The following is a 19,182-nucleotide window of genomic DNA, read 5'->3' as shown; positions in this document are numbered from 1 at the left end:
TCGTTCCCGATGGTTCTTGTTGACCGAGGCACTCGGGTGTAAAGACTTTTCCCTCCCGTTCGCCCTTGGGGCGGGCCGGGGCTGATCGTCCTGCGGCCGTACCCCCTGCGGATCGAAAGGGTGGCCTCGTCCTGGGACAGGGCGCACCTTCTCTTTCCTGGGTAACGGCCGTGAACGTGCCCCGGCTTTATTGACGGGGGTAGTCTTTTTCCGAGTCGTCCGTCGTTCCTTGTCCGGGACTTTCGGAGCCGCGTCGGGGAGATGCTCTGGCGGACGGATCGGACTGGCACCTCTGGGGCCCCCGGCTTGCGCTTGGGGAGCGGGTTGTTGCGTTTCTGGTTGCGGGCCAGCTGTGGGGTTGGCTGCCGGGCCCTGCGCGGCCATCAGTGCTTGCAGGGCTTGCAGAGACTCTTGCACCCGGCGGTGCGCCTCCGCCTGCTCGGCCATCCTGGCCTCCTGGTCCAGGATCTGCTGCCTCAGCCTAGTCACCTCCGAGTCTTGCTGACCGTCGAGAGGGACTTCGGGGTCCGCGGCTTCATCGTGATACTCCCCTTCGTTCTCCTCGTAGTACTCTTCGTTTTCTACTTCGTACTCTGCCTCACCCTCGTAGTCTTGCGACTCGTCCTGGTGAGACGTCTGAAGAGGCACGTCTTCAGGCGGGTCCTGAGGAACGTGCTGAGAAGGCAGTGGGTCTCCGTTACCCTGCTCTGGGTTGGTAGGGTCGAAGGTGGTGTGACGTGTGTTCACCATCGTAGCAAAGGCCTGGCGTCGGCGCTAGCTTCCTTCAGCTCTCAATGAAAGCACCAAACTGTTAACCGAGATTTTCGGCAACTATCTTAAGGAAGGATGTTTACTGATAATAATAATGAAAATGGAAGATTGACACAAAATTTTTACGTGGTTGGGGCGTTAACTAGCCTTAGTCCACGAGTCTGTATATAAGTCTGTATTAGAGCTAGGATAAGCTTTTACAATGGAGTTGTTTAACTGTATTTGAGCAGAGTTTCTGCCTTCTCTCCCCCCTTCTACGTTGCATTACAACTCATATTTATAGGTCGAGGGGGACATCAGGTTTGGGCCGGGCCCGACCCGGACCCATCTGGGGAATGTATACAAGGGGCCTTCCTAGTGGAGGCCCAAGCTAAAAAGATACACAGTACATCAAACCCGAACCAGCTCAGGCCCAATTAGTTGCCCTGAGGCGCAAGCATTCTCCCGCGGCACTTTGGCTCTGACCACTTCGAATCACGAGGCCGATTCAGGGGACAAGACCGGTCAGAGTACTTGGCTGCGCAGTCCTGACACGCCAGCAGATAATCCCAAGGTGACCCTTTCTGCAGGTGAAAAGTGGGGGGACAATGCCCACGCGAAATGAGGCGATTTCAGTGTCCTGGACGCCTGACCCGTAGCCTGGGGATGAAACGGCCCAGTTCGTTTACCTTTGGCCCGCTTCGTTTACTTCAGGCCCGGGACAGGGACGCGATGGCCGCGATGGTCCGGGGCACTCCGGACAGTGCCGGGACCGTTCAAGCTGAACATGAACCCGGAGGAACGTCCCGGACCCTTCTACACAGGCCCAGTCCGTAGTCCTCGGACCAGGCCCAAATACCGAACCGATCCCTCTGACCGCGGGCCGGGGCGAGGGCCCAAAACCCTGACAGGAAAATGGGGATAACAATTATAAATAACACAATATAAATAACTATAATATAAATAGCAATTATAATTAATTTAGACAATAATTATAATGAACAAAATAAAAATCGAGGCCTATGTAACACACAGTTTCCTTAAAATATATTCGCTGCCTCCAAGAGGTTTCGACGTCTATCTCTCAGAATATAACGGTAAACGACAAGTAACTCAATTACTTTGCCGAACCAAATATGCCCGAACTCTATCACATTGCAAAATATCTAAGAACTCTAAAGAGTAAAAAGGAAAATATATATTAAATATATATATTTATCTTCAAAGCAAGACATATACATACATTAGTTTTTAGTGTAATTGAAACTAAGACCACTAAGGCTTATTTATAGCTTCTATCTAATGCAAATTTTCATTCACAAACATTGTGAGACCAAAAAAAATACTATTCATTACTGTTTTTTCTAACCGTTATTTTTTGGGCAATTGAACGTGTGGAGAAGAAATTATCATCGATGAAAGAATAGATAACAAAAAGACAAATTTGTTTTCTGTTAGAAAATTGTACATAATTGAAACTATTTTATTAACATAAACACTTGATTGTTGAGAAATAAAATAAAATTATGTATAATTCAAGGAGTAATATTGTAATAGTACTAAAAAGTCATTTCAAATTGATTTTTTTTATTTTATAAAAAAGAATATAAATTAGAATCAAGAATGAAGAAAGGGAACGAGGAATGAGGAAACAATTAAAAATGAATCTAGGATTGAATCTTAAATAAAACTCTTTTTAGAAATATTAATTTATACTACCAATATGAATTATTGGATTAAGATCTAATGGCTAATAATAGAGTAACTATTTATGAGTAATTAATTGAGAGTGCACTCACACACACATATATATATATATATATATATACTAGATACAAGTAATATGCAAGACACATTTGCTTAATTTTATTTATAGAATTTATTAAATATTTTTATTAAATAAATAAACAATATTTTATATAAAAGAATGAAATAAACATATTAAATGAATAATTAAATAAAAACATTATTTATGATTTTTTTAATATATATATATAGTATGATAACTTTTTTAAACATAAATGATAATTTTTTTAAGGGCAAATACAATTTTAGACCCTGTGTTTTACAAAAGTTACCGATCAAACCATCTGTTTGGTTAAATGACAATTTAGACCTTGCATTTTGTAAAATATAACAAATCAATACCTTGCGCCCAATTTTGGTAAAAAAAAAATTCAATATGACCAAAATACTCTTAGGTTTTATTAATTAATAAAATGATTAAATAGTTAAATAAATATTTTTTAAAATAAATTAAATTATTTTTAAATAAAAAACTATTTTAAGTAATAAAAAATTAACACAATAACATTAACAAAAATTAAAACTAATTTTGAATCTAAATCAGATAAAATTAATTTCTCTTGAAAGTCGACCCCCCTTCTTCTTTTGCTTCATCTTCTTTTGCAGGTGCTCGACGATCGGTTTCTCTTCTAAATCGGTCTTCTCTTCTTCTTCTTCTTTTGCAGGTGCTCAGCGGTTTTGCGTGATCTGAAGCCGATCTGAGAAGGGCTTTGTATGACAGGCGGGCTGGGTGCCGGGAATGGACATACGGGTTGTGTGCAAGTCCTCGGTGATGGATGGAACGAAGATGAAGGGGTTGGTGCCATTCAAAGAAATGGGCAACAAGATCTATGAACAGACTCGTCGGATTTGGGGGGCAGAGCTCGTCGTCGTTAGGTCTGGGGGCTAAACACTGAAGCCATAATCAGTGGCGCCGGATTTGTGGCTCGCCAGAACCAAGGTGTCCCGTGTACAAGCTTACTTTCTAATTTTCTAATTTTTTTATGTGTTTCAGATCTGGGTATTTTATATTTATTTCGATTTGGATTTGATTTTTATGTTCATTATTGGTTGAAATCTGTTCAAGTCATGATGAAAAGGACCTGCGCTGAAGATAGTTTTGGAAGATGATGGAGAGAGTTCATTGGTTTGAATTTGTTGATTGAAATTGTTGTATTGATGTTAAATTTTGATTTGAAATATTAACTCAAGAACATGTTTTCAACATGTATAAATGAATTTCTAGGTATCAAAAAATGAAGAACATGTTGTGTTTTAATTATTTGGTATGATTTTTAATTTTTTTTTTGTTTTTGATTAGATTTTGATTTTTTTTAATGTTATAAATTGATGATTAAGTTAAGTGTTTAGTTTAAATTTTAATTTCCCTTTGATATAATTATTTTAAAGCTTTAATTAAATAAAATAATTTATTTTTCTATAATTTTTTAAATTTTATAATAACTTTTAATTTATTAAATTAAAATATTAACAAAATTTCAGGGTATTTTGGTCATAATGAAAAGATATTTGACTGAAATTGGGCTCGGGGTATTAATAAGTTCAATTTTGCAAAACGTAAGGTCCAAATTATTATTTAACAAAACACATGGTTTGATCGGTAAATTTTACAAAACACATGTTCCAAAATAATATTTTATAGTGATATTTTATAATATTTAAATTAGTTTTAATACAATTAAAAATTATGATTATATATTATTATAATAATATTTTATAATATTTAAATTTATATTAATATAATTATTAAATATCCAGTATTATATTATATATAATTACAATAATAATATTTTATAACATTTAATTTAAATTTATATTATAATATTTAATAAATATTAATTTTTAATTAATTTAAAAAGTATATTCCCTTAAGTTTAATAAAATAGGTCATTAAAATTAAAAAATTATGTTATCTACCCTAGAAAGAGATATAAAAAGAGTAAATAAATAAATAAGATATCTCACAAATGAACAAAATACTGTAAAACTAAGAAATTACAAAGCAAATCTTAAATTTGATTAAAAAATAAATATGTTATAAGTACAAAACTGATCTCAATTTATTTAATTCAAAATAAAAATCTCAATTAATTAAAACTAAGGGTTTATATCTTTTTGAACCTTATCTTTTGTCTCATTACCAGTTTGGATCGCGTGTTTTGATAATTACTTTTTGGATCCTATGTTTTAACAAATTACTTTTTAGACTTTATATTTTGTAAAAATGGTTAAAATAGAACCATAAACTCAATTTTTTGTCAAAATTTTCTCAACTGAAATCATAAATAATTCTCTAAACTAACAATTTAAAAAAAAAATTATTCTACTTAAAAGTTGTGTTGTTATATTCAATTTTTTCTTTATCAAAATTGAGTTAAGAGGTGTATTTGAACCATTTTATAAAATATAAAATTCAAAAATAAAATTTTTAAAATACAGAATTAAAACAAATAATAAAAAGAAATACAGATAAAAAAAGTACACACCCTAAAACTAATTTATGAAATGTTTTGTATAATATAATATTACACATAAAATCATCACCAAATTCCATAGATAGGTAGGCCCCACATTTGGATAACCACCCAATCAGCGATTCTCCAATATCGATGACAAGGATATATTGTCAAAACACACCGTTTTGATGAATATGGCCAAAACTTCTTGTATAAGCAAATCAACATAGGCAGGTGCTTGCAGCCACGGCCAGCGAAAAGCAGACTTTTTTTTTCAGGACTTTCGGCAAACACATGGCATCCAACTAGAGAATCAAGCTTCCTAGTACAAATATAAAATCATTAAAAATAAACAGAAGAGTATAAAGCTGACAGTATTATCGAAGACTTCTCCCTAAGCCGTAAAATACCCCCAAAAACTAACAAAGGCCAAAAGAGGGAAAAAATGTTTTGGATATTCAGTAATATACGGATGGTATTCATTTATATAGTGCTTTACAGCAAAGTTATACAGAACAGTGATCAATTATATACATTATACACCGCAATACCGAATTTATAATTAAAAAAAAGTGATGGTTTCATCATTAAAATAAGTCGTATATGTAATCATGACGGGCACCTCATTCTACGACAATCTTAGGAACAACAGTGTCAACTCGGAGCGAAGCTCGGCAAAGCGGGCAACTCGATTGAGCACTGAGCCACCGATCCACGCACTCGGGATGATAGCAATGGCAACATTGAGGCAAAACCTTCACCTTCTCTCCGTCCTCAAACACGCCAAGGCATATACAGCACTCGGCCCGATCCGGCTCACTCTGATCCTCCGCCTGGTGCAAAATGATCGGCAACCCTTTAATGACAGCGGCGTCGAGACCCTGCGGCGAAGGCACCGGAGCTCCTAGTCCTAGCGCATGGGAACTGACAACGGAGGCCGACGGGAAGCTGACGTGGCGGTACCGGCATACCCAACGGGCGTAGAGGAAGAGGAGGGTGACGACGAGGAGAACGGAGAAGATGATGATGACGAAGAACAGCGCCCGGCCATGGATTTCGAAGTTACGGTCATCCAGGACTGTGTAGTGCCACTGTAATGGTCGGCTATCTTCGGTATTGGTAACACTTCTCATCCTCAGCAAATAAAGCTACTCGTCGTTTTGGTGATTTCTTAATTTTTCCAATCTAAATTAAGGCGGAGATTGTTGATGTTTCGTTGGGCGGCGGAGGGTGGCATTTGGATTTTGGCTAAATGGGGCGTTTTGGACAAAATTGAGAGCTAGTTGGGCTTATATCCTCGATGATTTTCTTCAGATATTATTGTAGGAAGAGGAAAAGACGCAACTCGCGATTGTAGCGCGTGTAAAATACGGGAGATCCTTAGCAGTGTAATCGTAGTTAGTTAGCTCAGATCGAAGTTTGGTTAACATTCGCGTATGGATGAAGGTTCTACGATTAAGTATCATGGGCCCCATGGAACTAGGATTGTTGTTGCCCGATTTTATTATTATTTTATATTTTTTGTGATTCTCTCTTTACTTTTAAGATATTTTACCAAATTAATGTTCATTAGTTTTTTTTTAACACTACCTTCCCTTAATAAAATGTTATTATATGATCTGTTTGGGAGATATTTTTCTTTTCTAGTTATGGATAATTATTTTTTAATGCAGACAAAAGGATAACTATACAAACACCTTTTGGTGCAACTAAACTCAATGGATGTACGCTACAAAATCGCATAAATTATATTTGATAAACCTCTTTAATATATTTGGGTTTAAGGACATTATTTAATGTATTCTTTTAATATGTTCTGCATTAAAGTGGGTTTATTGTTGTTTTTTTAAGAAAGTTTTAGTACGAATAGAAATGGATATTTTAGTAACGCCTTTAATTCAATCTTGATTTATTCTGTTGTAATGAAATACACTCTGTTTGCCATCAGTGATCTTGGTCTTAGTGTTTTGGGTTTACTGGTACATGAGATAAAAAAATGGATACTATTATTCATCATTATCATATATTTGGTGAATTTAGAATTAGAATAAATAATTCAAATTTATAAAATATTTACTCTGTATAAAAAGTGTGTAGATAACATAAATTTTTTGTTTTAAAAGTTTTTTATTTTTTTTCTGTTAACTTTAACGAAATATTCTTATATTTAACTTTAAATTGTAAACATGACTTAAACTTAAATAAAATTAAATAAATAAATAGTTAAACAAATTAAAATAATATATTATTGATGATAATTTTGCAAAATAAACAAAAAGAGAATCAAAAGGGAGGCTAGGTTTTCATTATATCAAAAGAGATGAAAATAAAAATACAAGAGCAACAAAATATATAGCCAAAATAATGAGAGGCTAAAAGACTAAACTACCCTTACATATTAATAAAACTTATATTATTAACATCCCCCTCAAACTCACGATGCATTTGCGGGAAGCATCGAGAGTTTGCTAACTAAGAAACGAAAACGAGAAATAGTATGAGCCTTCGTAAACAAGTCGGCAATCTACATAGCGGAAGTGACAAATGGTAAAGTGATGGTCCCATTCTGATAGTGGTGATGAGTAAGATGACAATCTATCTCAATATGTTTCGTGCGCTCATGAAAAACGGAGTTGCGAGTAATCTGAATAGCACTAACATTGTCACAATGCATCGGAGTGGGATCTGAGAGAATAACACCCATATCAGCAAGTAACCAACGCAACCAACCATGGCACGATATTCTGCTTCTGTAGACGATCGAGAGACAACAGTCTGTTTTTTACTCTTCCAAGAAATAAGAGAATCTCTAAAAAATATACAAAAACTAGTGGTAGATTTCCGATCAGTACAATCACCACCCCAATCTGCATCTAAGTAGGCACGTAACTCTAAAGTAGACGTAGATGGAAAAAGCAGACTCTGAAATTGAGTTCTCTGAAGATATCGAAGAATATGAAGCACAGCTGCCCAATGAACGGTAGTGGGAGATGCAACAAACTGACTGACAATGTGAACTGCATAAGCGATGTCTAGCCTGGTGATAGTAAGGTACACTAAGCTACCAACCAGAGTGCGATATAGAGAGGGATCTAACAAGGCAACACCATCAGATGAAGAATACCTGACATTAAGCTCAAGAGGGGTATCAACAGTGCGAGCATCAGAGAGACGAGCCTGATCGAGAATATCAGCAATGTACTTAGATTGAGAAAGAAGATAGCCACGAGGAGAGTAAGCTACTTCTATCCCTAAAAAGTATCGTAGGGAACCCAAATCTTTCATCTCAAATTCACGAGTCAAGTGCGTTTTCAACTACGTTATCCCATTTGCATCATCACCGGTGATAATCATATCATCAACATATAAAGAGAGTAAAGTGCGGCCAAAAGAAGTACACCTAATAACCCATAACCCACAGGTCCCAGGATCGGAACCTGGCTCTGATACCATGATAATTTTTTATTTTTTTCTGTTAACTTTAACAGAATATTCTTATATTTAAAGTTAAATTGTAAACGTGACTTAAACTTAAATAAAATTAAATAAATAAATAGTTAAACAAATTAAAATAATATATTCTTGAGATATTTTAAAATGATAATTATTTAAAAATAATAAAACCATATATTTTATAACTTAAATAAATTTAATTAAACTTAAACTTAATATTATATTAAACATATAATATATAATCTTTTGTTGTCATTGCCAAATTCATATTTATTTAAAAATAATAAAGACATGCATAATTTTTTTTATCTTATAAAGTTGTGTGATAATTTATTTTTTATCAAGTGATTGGAGTTCTTTTTCTTCATCAAATTCACCAAAGGACGTTATGAAATGCATTAGAAACTAAAAATAATTGATTCATGTATATTATTGTCTACACTATAACTTTTTCTATTATTATTTTATTTATATTATTTTTTTTAAATATTATTGTATTTTATATATATGTCAATGTTGTATTTAGATGTCATATATGTAGAGATTATTGATATAAATATTTATATATACTATATAACTATAATTCATTATATTATATACATATTTTTTAAAATAACAGTGAACCAATTTTTATTACAATTATAGACAATGTTTAAAAATTTTAAAACTAAGCAAATGTGCATTGCACGTTGCTTCTACCTTAGTATATATATATATATATATATACTAGATACAAGCAATGTACAATATGTACGTTTGCTTAGTTTTATTTATATAATTTATTGTTTATTTTTATTAAATTTATATTAATTTCATAAATTTCAAATAAATATCTTATTTTAATTAAATTATTTATTTGTTTTTGTTTAAGTTTATGTTTGTTCTAGTTTTTGAATTTGGGAGTGACAACAAGAGATTATATATTACATGTTTAATGTAATATTAAATATTATATGTAGATTTTAAATTTAAATTTCTTGCTAGTTTAAAAAAAACAATTTGTTGTTAATTTATAGTAGATTATATTATATGTTTAATATGATATTATTCTAGTAAGTGAGTTTAAGTTTAATTAAATTTTATTTAAGTTATAAAACATATGATTTTATTATTTTTAAATAATTATCATTATAAAATATCTCAAAAATATCATATTTTAATTTGTTTAATTATTTATTATATTTAAATAGTTATTATTGTAAAATATCTCAAAAATATCTTATTTTAATTTGTTTAATTATTTATTATTTTTAGATAATTATCATTGTAAAATATCTCAAAAATATCCTATTTTAATTTTTTTAGTTATTCATTTTATTTTATTTAAGTTTAAGTGTTAACAAACTACCGTTAAATATAAGAATATTCCATTAAAGTTAATTTTGACGCCGTTTTTAGTCAACTTAAATAGTAGAGCAATTAAATAATAAAATATTTGTGCAAATGAATAAAGAGGAAAATTAGAAGATTTTTACGTGGTTCAGCAGTTAACTCTGCCTAGTCCACGAGTCAATGTTATTAAGACTTGAGAGTTTTCTGGAAACTTTTCAGAGAAAAGTTGCCCAGAGTTTTCTCTCAAGAAATCAGAAATCGGTCCTTTACAAATGGTGTTTCATTCTCTATTTATAGAAAAGGTTGCAAAATTCATTCCCACATATTTCGGGAAGATATTCTATAAATCAATTTATATAATGTTATTTAATGCATTATTCCCTACATACACGGAAACGTCCCATGAAGATTGGGAACGGATAACAGATTAAATGAAATCCCTTAAATATTGGGATTGTACAACAATAAACATGTTCACACGTAACTGATTATCCCAGATGTTTCATCGAATCTTCGATATCAGTATTTGGCATTGAGTTTGTCGAGACCATGAGTCATTCACGAGCTCACTGCCTAGCTTCGCTTATGCTCGGAACAAGTAGATGTAGACGATGTTGTCACATTCGAGCTTGTACTTCCCGAGCTTGAACCATCTCGCTTGAAGGCAATTAGTGAAAAATATATTCAAGTGTTGTATCATGCCATTGCGAGCTCAGAGAATATTCGAGACTACACATCCTCGAGTTTGTTCAAAGAGGTCTGACGGTTCGATCATATGATGACCGCATATGTTTCGAGCTCACACCTGACGAGCCCAGTTTTTGGGGTCATAATTTCTTATCTCGAAATCTGGGTGTAACAGTTAACATTAAAAAATAAAAAACCATTAAAACCAAGAATTTTCGTTATCTACAGACTTATTATATAGAAGAGATATGCTCCAAACTAAATATATTTTGTTCCATAAATTAAAAAATATATTTATAATTATAACCCTATATATTTTCTATATTAAATCACTACTTTATAAAATATAAATAAAATAAAATTATGTCTCATTTATTAGGATATATACTCAACCCATTTTTCAAATATGACCAAACTGCCCTTAGTTATATGTACTCATCCTCTTCCTTCTTCTTCCCCGATTCTCTCTCTCTTCCCTTCTTTTCTTTCTCTTTTGGTTCTTATGGAAAGTAGCAGAAGTGTATCTCTCTCCCATCTCCTTCTTTCCCTCTTCTTCCTTTCTATCTCTCACCTCTATATCAGATCTGTGACTAATGATCTCAAATTTAGTTTTGGGCTTTCTCTATGAGGTCTTCAGAGATCGCGTGTGTTTTGGCAGTGTAGTGTGGAGGCGATGAATAGAGTTGTTCATAGACTTGACTAGATGAATAAATGAGGTCTTGTATGAGATAATAAGGTAGCCTCAAAGACCTGTTGTGGATTGTCTTCTCAGCAGAGGGTTGTAGGAAATACACATTACAATATCTTGTTTATTTTCATGTAATTCACATATTATCAAAAACATGGAAATTCTTAGAACATGCTCATATGAAATTGATACAAATACAGTGTAAAGTAATTAGAAAGTTACATTATGCTGCGGAATTGGAACAACTCATTCTTTCAGGTTCTCTAACCCTTGGATCTTGGTAGTAGCAGGGATATTCAAGAACCTAAACTGTAATGACCCAAATTTGCTAATAAGTTTTAGGACCTTGATTAGGAGGCCGAAAGAGCCATAATTGATTTATTATGCCATTAAATGATTGTATGCATGATTATGTGAATTATACTATTATATGATGATAAATGCATGCATATGGGTCCACTTTTCATTATAGGGACATTTTGGTAATTTGGTATGTTGAGGACATATTTGTATATTTTCATGCATGTTGGTGAATTATGAGTAAGACCACATCATAATGTGAATTTGTTCGAGCCACTCGGATCTTTGAAAGCAAGTTATCGATTTGGTCATAACGGGGTTAATTTCGGGGCTCGGGGTGAGTCTCGGGGTAATTTAGTGATTAGTACATTGTCGGGAATTAAAGGGTAATGAGATATGATTTATTATCATTTGAGAATATTGGTAATAACGGGAGTTGGAGGGCGTTAGTTATGATTAGCGGGATTAGGCGGGAAAGGACGATTTTGCCTTTTGTGGCTGTTTAGGGTTTTATTTAAGCCTAGGGGTATTTTAGTCTTTTCACCTTAGGGATTATATCAACTTGAGAAGGCTGTAGAAAATAGAAACCAAAACAAAGCTTCCTTCCCTCCCTCACGATCATCTTCTTCTCTCCTTCTTTCTTTGAAATTTTTTACCCCCAATTGAAGATTCAAGCTAGGGAGTTGAATCTTGAGGGTTTAGGGTTGTGTTCCACCATTTAAGAGGGTTCCAAACTGAGCTTGAGGTAAGTTTTCAACCATGAAATCTCTGGTTTCTTGCTCTGTTTTTAGTTGTTTTTCAATTGGAACTTTGAGTTGGATAGTTGAGAATGGATGGGAGTTTTTGGCAAAGGTTGATTGGATTATGATGCCTAAGACTTGCAGAGTGGATATTTGGGTTCATTTGGAAGTTTGGATGAGGTTTGGGATCAGTTTTTGAAGGTTGGAAATGGAGAAATCGAAGAAGGAAGAACCAGGGCTGTTTCAGCCTGGTCCTAGCACTATAGCACCCAAGGGAGGGCGCTACAGCACTGTCCAGGGCCAAACAGCTCTGGTTGTAGCACTGGGGCGCTAGGGGGCAGCGCTGTAGCGCTGCCTTGCTTTTCCTGCTTCATATTTTGGGCACTTTTGAGGGTTTTTGGCTTAGGGTTTCAATTCCTAAGGCTCAGGATCGAATCTACTAACCGTTTGAGTACGATTCGAGGTCCTGGGAGTGAGGTTTAGGTCAAGAACCTTTTATTGTTGATTTCATTAATTGGATTCCATATTTGGTTATGACTAGGTGACCGCTAAGGGATCAAAGTATTGATCATTCTCAAGGGTCATTCATTTGTTATTTCTCGCTCGAACCAAAGGTAAAAAAATTACACCCAGTATGTGATGCATGTGTGCATGAGAAACATGTGATTAGGGCATAACATGAATATTGAATATGAGATTGATCAGAGATTGAGTCTCTGTAATTGTGCATGATCATAATTATGCTAGTGATTGTTAAGTAAGCATGTTGAATGCCCTACATTTGGATATTTGACATATGATATATGCCTGGTTGCATTGCTTACTTGTGTGTGGCACTGACCCATGAGTCAGAAATCGGCACGAGCCGTATGGTATTGGCTTAAGAGTCAAGAACGACATTGATATGTTCAACACAAGCCGAAAAGATTAGATCTAATCAACATAAGCATTGAATGACTCATCATGAGCATTAATGCCTGACTGACCTCAAGTTCAATGAAAACTAAAAGCGCTTGTCTAGTCTAATGGCTAGTTATTTAGAGCCAGGGCCAGAAGGCCCAGGTGAATGCATCGTCACATGGCTATGGGCTACACGCCCTAGTATGATTATCAGAATCTCAAGTGTTAATCACTCATCTGATTAGGGCTACACGCCCCAGTATGATTATCAGAATCTCAAGTGTTAATCACTCATCTGATTAGGGCTACACGCCCCAGTATGATTATCAGAATCTCAAGTGTTAATAACTCATCTGGTTTAAGTTAGTGACTCACTCATTAGTCACTTATCTGATTAGGGCTACACACCCCAGCATGATTATCAGAATCTCAAGTGTTAAATCACTCACCTGATTAGGGTTACAAGCCCCAACATGATTATTAGAATCTCAAAGTGTTAATCACTCATTTGATTAGGATTGACTTGATAGTCATCCACACAAGAGGGCAGAATCCACCATCATTATCTGGACTTATATGCATGTATGAATAGGTCTATTATTGCTAGGCATGCACATTATGATTTAGTAACATGTTATTACTGTTCATGAGCATATTGAGTTTTCTTGCTGAGCTTCGGCTCACGGGTGCTATGTGGTGCAAGTAAAGGCAAAAGAAAGTTGGACCATCCTTGAGTTGGAGAGCTTAGGTGACGATGTATTCATATGCGGTTGCTCGACCGGCACGGCCGAGGGTTTAAAGGGGAACTAGGGTTAAACCCTATTTTGCCGCTTAAGTCGGCTGGTTGTAAATCTTTTGTTGTAATTAACCTTTAAATTATATTTTTGGGATCCCAATATATACAATAAACGTTTTAGTGAAACGTTGTATCTTAACCAAAAAATTTAACCCTAAACTGCTAATCATACTTAGTTACACGATTATGGCCAAATGACTCGATTAGAGAGTTTACCACTGTTTAAAATGCACACTGTAACGGTCCCTGGGTAATAGGGCGTTACATAAACTAGATCAACAACACAATCTTCCTCACCAAACCTTTGATCAACCTAGAACTAGAATGAGTTGGTTCTCAACTCATGAGATAAAGATCTATAAGAGAAGAAGAGATAGTGGCTAGAAGAGCGTAAGTCTAGAGTTTTCTATTATTGAGCACTTGCCAAAACTTGTTCTCTGTCAACTGTCTCTTGTCAAGACCCTAGCTATAACACTCTATTTATAGACACATCCATGGGCTTATTTTCTTAATTAAATTAATTAAAAAAATAAAATTTAAACAAAGCCCTATCATGGCTTGGATGACACAACATTTAGGATGTCGTTTGCAGTCTCTATTGCGTGCCCCAAAAATATGTGGAAAGAGTCGAGTAACTTAGCACAGACCTAACTATTTCAACCAACATGTGATTCTGTCATTCCACAACACCATTTTGTTGTGGGGTGCCAGGAGCAGTAAGTTGAGATAGAGTTCCAAGTTCAGTTAAATGATCTTGGAAATGCATATCCAAATATTTTCCACCCCTATTAGATTCGCAAAATCTTTAATGTTTTACCTAATTGGTTCTCAACCATTGCAAGGAATTCCTTAAACTTTGTAAAAGTTTCTAATTTCCTATGCATTAGGTATATAGATGAGTATCTTGAGTAATCGTCAATGAAAGTGACGAAGTACTCAAAACTACCATACGCTTGTTGTAACGCCCTGGATAGCCAAGATTGTTACACTGTGTGTTTATAAAAGTGCCAGACTCGCTGATCAAGTCATTTAATCAAGAACGTGTTTCTGAAATTATAATGGAACTAGGGTTAAAATGTTTTGGTCTCAAAAGTCACATTTCTTATAAAGAAACATTTTCTGTTTACACGGGATCCAAAAAATATTAAGATTAAAACCATTTACAAAAGATTCAAGAATTAAATACAGTATTAGCCATATTAAGGCAAAATAGACAATTAGGCAATCTCTGTCCTGATCCACTCCTCGGCCATGGCGACCGAACAGCTGGTTATGTACATTCAGCCCTGCAGCTCTCCACCTCAGGACTGGTATAACTTGCTTTTTCCTTTACCTACACCACGTAGCACCCATGAGCCAAGGCCCAGTAAGAAAACACAACAACAGAGCATAAGCAATCAACAGATAATTCAATATCACATATTCCATAAACATGTTCTCAACCATTTAACATTCAGAATAACCAAGTATTCAGCATACCAAACATATCAACTCATATCATACATCAATTCACGAATGATAACTAGGGTTAGTGCCCTCAGGCCGCACCCTCCGTTATCCCACTGACTCCGGCCCGCTTAAACCGAGCTCAGTGAATATTAAGCTGTCCTCGGCTACCAGCGGCCAAGCCGCGCCCTGTGCGCAAATATTGTGTACGACACCCTTAGGCCGCTATCACATGTCCCATGGCATAATACCATCATTGACATTATACAGATATCGGGAGCTCTTAGTCCCATCACAAACATATAACCGGGTGCAGCTTTCTTACATTTGGATTTGCTGGCTTTGTTCACTGTGATCCTCAAGCACGATCCTTCCCGAGCCCTAGCGCGAACCTAAACACAATCATAGGCCGAAGTCATCACCAATTCTCAAGTCCAAAACCTAGCCTCGGGACCAATCCCAAGCCCCCGTGAAGTCCTAATTCCACCAAACAGGGTGGTGGAATCGAACCCTGAACCCTTGGTAAAAAGCCCTTGAAAATAACCCTAAAATCCCTTTTTGAAGACAGGGTAGCGCTACAGCGCTCATTGGAGGGCGCTATAGCGCTACAAACATAAAAAAAATGCCCTCAAAAAACTTAGCCTAGCGCTACAGTGCCCAAAGGCTAGCACTGTAGCGCTAGTCACAGACTGCCAACACCACATTTTCCCCTCCTGCAATTTCCCCGAGCCAAACTTAACCAAAACTTCTCCAAACCTTCACCAAACTCAAAATCAAGCTCACTAACATGTCTAACTCATCCCAAGCATCATAACCACATAAAATCTAACCACATGCACCTCTAATCCCAAAATTCACCATGGTCACTCCTAGACTTCAGAATTCAGCAAAACACAGTCAAAACTTCAAAGTTTAAAGCTCAGAATTTATACCTTTGATGGAAATTCGATTTCAAGTTAACTTCTTGACCTCCTTAGCTTGTTCCTCCTCAATTCCTTGGCTTGAATTCCCCTAAAGTTCCCATCAACTCAGCTTAGACACCATAGTTTAAGCTAACCAAACCAGAAACTGAAAACTCTAAAGGCTTACCTCAAATATTGATGTGTTCTTGCTAATCCTTTGCCAACCTTTCAAGTTTAGCTCAATACTCTTGTTTCTGAGCCTAACCTAGCTCCCTTCTAAGTTTTTCTCCAAGAAAAATTGAAGAGAAAGGGTGAGAGAATCACCAACCGACCCTAAGAAAACTGCTCTGTTTTCCTTCCTTTTCTTTCTTTCCTCAGCCTTCTACCTTTTTCTACAATTCCCACTAAGTATAAAGCCTTAGCATACTTATCTCTTGCAAGCCAAATGACCATAATGCCCTCCCTTTTAATTTTAAACCTTTAAGTGCATCTAGGGCGTTTTGGTCATTTCACCCCAATTCCCTTTAATTCCTCGAATGTCTCTAATATTTTTTGCTTAATTCCCGATACCTAGCTAATCTCCAATTATATTCCTCAATACCAAATAATTGCCAATATATTCACTAAATTCCTATTTATACCCCCAGGCTCGCCCTAAGCCGGGTATAAATTCCCACCGTGACTTTTCGCTAATCTGCTCACTAGGATCGTCTCGAATCACAGATCACAGATATATCCACATAATAATGTGGTATCAACAATTATCACATATATACAGTTATGCCCGCAACTGACCAAAATTATGATTATGCCCTTCTAACCTATTCAGGGCCTACATGCATACTAATACACGTAGTCATGCATCTCAAATATTCAAATAGTCATATAACATGCTTTAAATCATTAAATCACATATGTTCCAATTATGCCCTCCTGGCACACTAATCAAGGCCCTTAAGCCTCATTAGTAAATTTGGGTCGTTACACTTGTACATTTAGAGGTCCACAAACATCTGAATGTACTAGCCCAAGCAGTTCTTTGACCCTATCTCCCTTTGCAGAGAATGGATGCTTGGTCATTTTTCCATCTAGACAAGACTCGTAGACAGGTAATTCACCAATGGTGAGTTTCCTCAAAGGCCCATCCCTTGCAAGTCGTTGAATCCTATCAAAGCTAATGTGACCAAGGCGTAAGTGCCATAGATATGCCATATTATCGTTATCGATATTTTTTCGTTTATCGGTCCTAGGTTTTGATACTTTGAATAATTCGTTATTCAACACGTAAGGTTCGTTTGGTCACAAAACATAGATCCCATTTTCCATACATGCAACACACAATTCGCATCCATCGAAAGAAATAGATATATTAGAGCTTGTGAAAGTTACATCAAATTGTTGTTCATGTAATAAAGAAACCAAAATTAAAGCACGACTAATGTTTGGAATATAATAAACATTGTCTAAAAACAAAAATTTAGTACCAAAGATTAGACGAGCTTGTCCTCTAGCCTTGATTTTGATGAACGCTCCATTCCCGACTCTTAGCTTTGGTTCACCATCTTTCACTTCCTCCCATTGGCTAAGTAGCTGTAAAGAAGTGCATACATGGTTAGTGGATTTTGAATCAACAATCCAAATAGATTTATCATCTTCCAAACACACATTCGTCTAAGACCAATGAAAAATTGTCATTACCTTGGTTTTTTGCTGCTTGGAGCTTTGGTCAGTCCTTCTTCCACTGTACCTTCTCCTTGTAGTGGAAATATGGATCTTTTTCTTTCTTGCCTTTCTTCTTACCCTTTTGCAGGCTTTGCAACACCTTCTGGTTTTGCAGCCTTGGCAGGTTCAGCATCGTTGGCTTGTCCACCCTTTCTCTTTTTTCCATTTGGAGTGGAAGCTAGGTTAGCTTCGGCCTGGGCACCCTCGGTAGTAGCTGCAGTAGTAGAAGCCTTCTTTTATCCTCTTTTGCTTGGTCCTCCATTAATCACTTCGTACATCTGGAGTTCGTTCAACAATTGAGTCATCCCATACTTCAGCTTGTTCAAGAAGTAATTTGTGGTGAACGTCAGAAAAGTAGGAGCAAGGCTATTCAGAAAGAGCCCCACTTGAGTCTCATCATCTATGGTAGCTCCATGCAACTCAGCCTTCTAGAAGTAGTTTGTCATCTTGATAAAATGATCACGAACATGCATCGTCGGTGCCACCCTAGCATTTGCATACTTCCTGGTGGCTTCGAAACAAGCTTGCCCAGATTTGTGTCCAAACATCTCTTGAAGCTGTTCCATGATGTCATATGCAGTTTCGACATCTTCCAGCTTCGTCTTAAGCGAGTCCGACATGCTAGCTAGCATGTAGGCCCTAGCCTTGTTTTGAGCCGTCTGCCAACACTCATACTTATCACAGACAGAATTGGGTGCTCCTTCAGTTGGAACTTCAGGGAATTCCTCGGTCATCACGAACTTAGAGTTGTCGCCGATCAACACGATGTTGATGTTGGACTTCCAATTCATGAAAATTTCTCTAGTGAGAAGCTCTTTGGAGAGTAGAGAAAGGATGGGGTTGGAAGCCATAGAGAACTAAATTTTTATCAATAAATAGAAACCAATAGTAAACATATATCAAATATGTAAGACATGGAAAAAAAAATACTAAAACCATTATTAACAACCTTCCTATTAGATCAAAGTAAGAAAACCAATAATCTCTTACTTTATGAGCTTGACCCACAGTGTTGATAATAAATATTTAGTCCTAGTAGTCACCGTAGGCATGAGTTTATTAGAATTTGATATATAGTTATCTATCTAATGAAATTTAACCATGTTAAATGCTTAACGAACACCATTTGTAGGGGGACAAATCTAAGCGCCACGAGGCCCCATTAAGACACCAACCTTGTTAAATCTACGATGGAGAACGAATA

At 35.9% G+C, this 19,182-nt stretch overlaps 1 protein-coding gene and 2 long non-coding RNA genes across 3 annotated transcripts; 1 reads left to right on the top strand and 2 right to left on the bottom strand.

Annotated features, from left to right (window-relative positions):
* Nucleotides 1–3,107: 3,107 nt before the first annotated feature.
* On the top strand, nt 3,108–3,817 carry LOC133793987 (uncharacterized). Its single transcript, XR_009875063.1, has 2 exons — nt 3,108–3,496; nt 3,623–3,817. It is a non-coding gene; the product is annotated as an uncharacterized LOC133793987 (long non-coding RNA).
* A 1,180-nt stretch (nt 3,818–4,997) lies between these two features.
* LOC133793986 (uncharacterized) lies at nt 4,998–7,044 on the bottom strand. Its single transcript, XR_009875062.1, has 2 exons — nt 5,635–7,044; nt 4,998–5,334 (listed from the first exon to the last, which is right to left on the bottom strand). It is a non-coding gene; the product is annotated as an uncharacterized LOC133793986 (long non-coding RNA).
* An 11,362-nt stretch (nt 7,045–18,406) lies between these two features.
* Nucleotides 18,407–18,829, bottom strand: LOC133795884 (uncharacterized). Its single transcript, XM_062233345.1, has one exon. It carries the CDS (start codon nt 18,827–18,829, stop codon nt 18,407–18,409), a length of 423 nt encoding a protein of 140 aa, XP_062089329.1.
* Between the last annotated feature and the right edge of the window lie 353 nt (nt 18,830–19,182).

The sequence above is a fragment of the Humulus lupulus genome, chromosome 8, assembly GCF_963169125.1.
Source record: "Humulus lupulus chromosome 8, drHumLupu1.1, whole genome shotgun sequence".
In the NCBI taxonomy this organism is placed as follows: domain Eukaryota; kingdom Viridiplantae; phylum Streptophyta; class Magnoliopsida; order Rosales; family Cannabaceae; genus Humulus; species Humulus lupulus.
This window is presented reverse-complemented; position numbering and strand designations above follow the sequence as displayed.

What these genes read in the sequence shown, in the direction of transcription:
- LOC133795884 (XM_062233345.1), bottom strand. Translation starts at nt 18,829, where the DNA reads ATGGCTTCCAACCCCATCCTTTCTCTACTCTCCAAAGAGCTTCTCACT.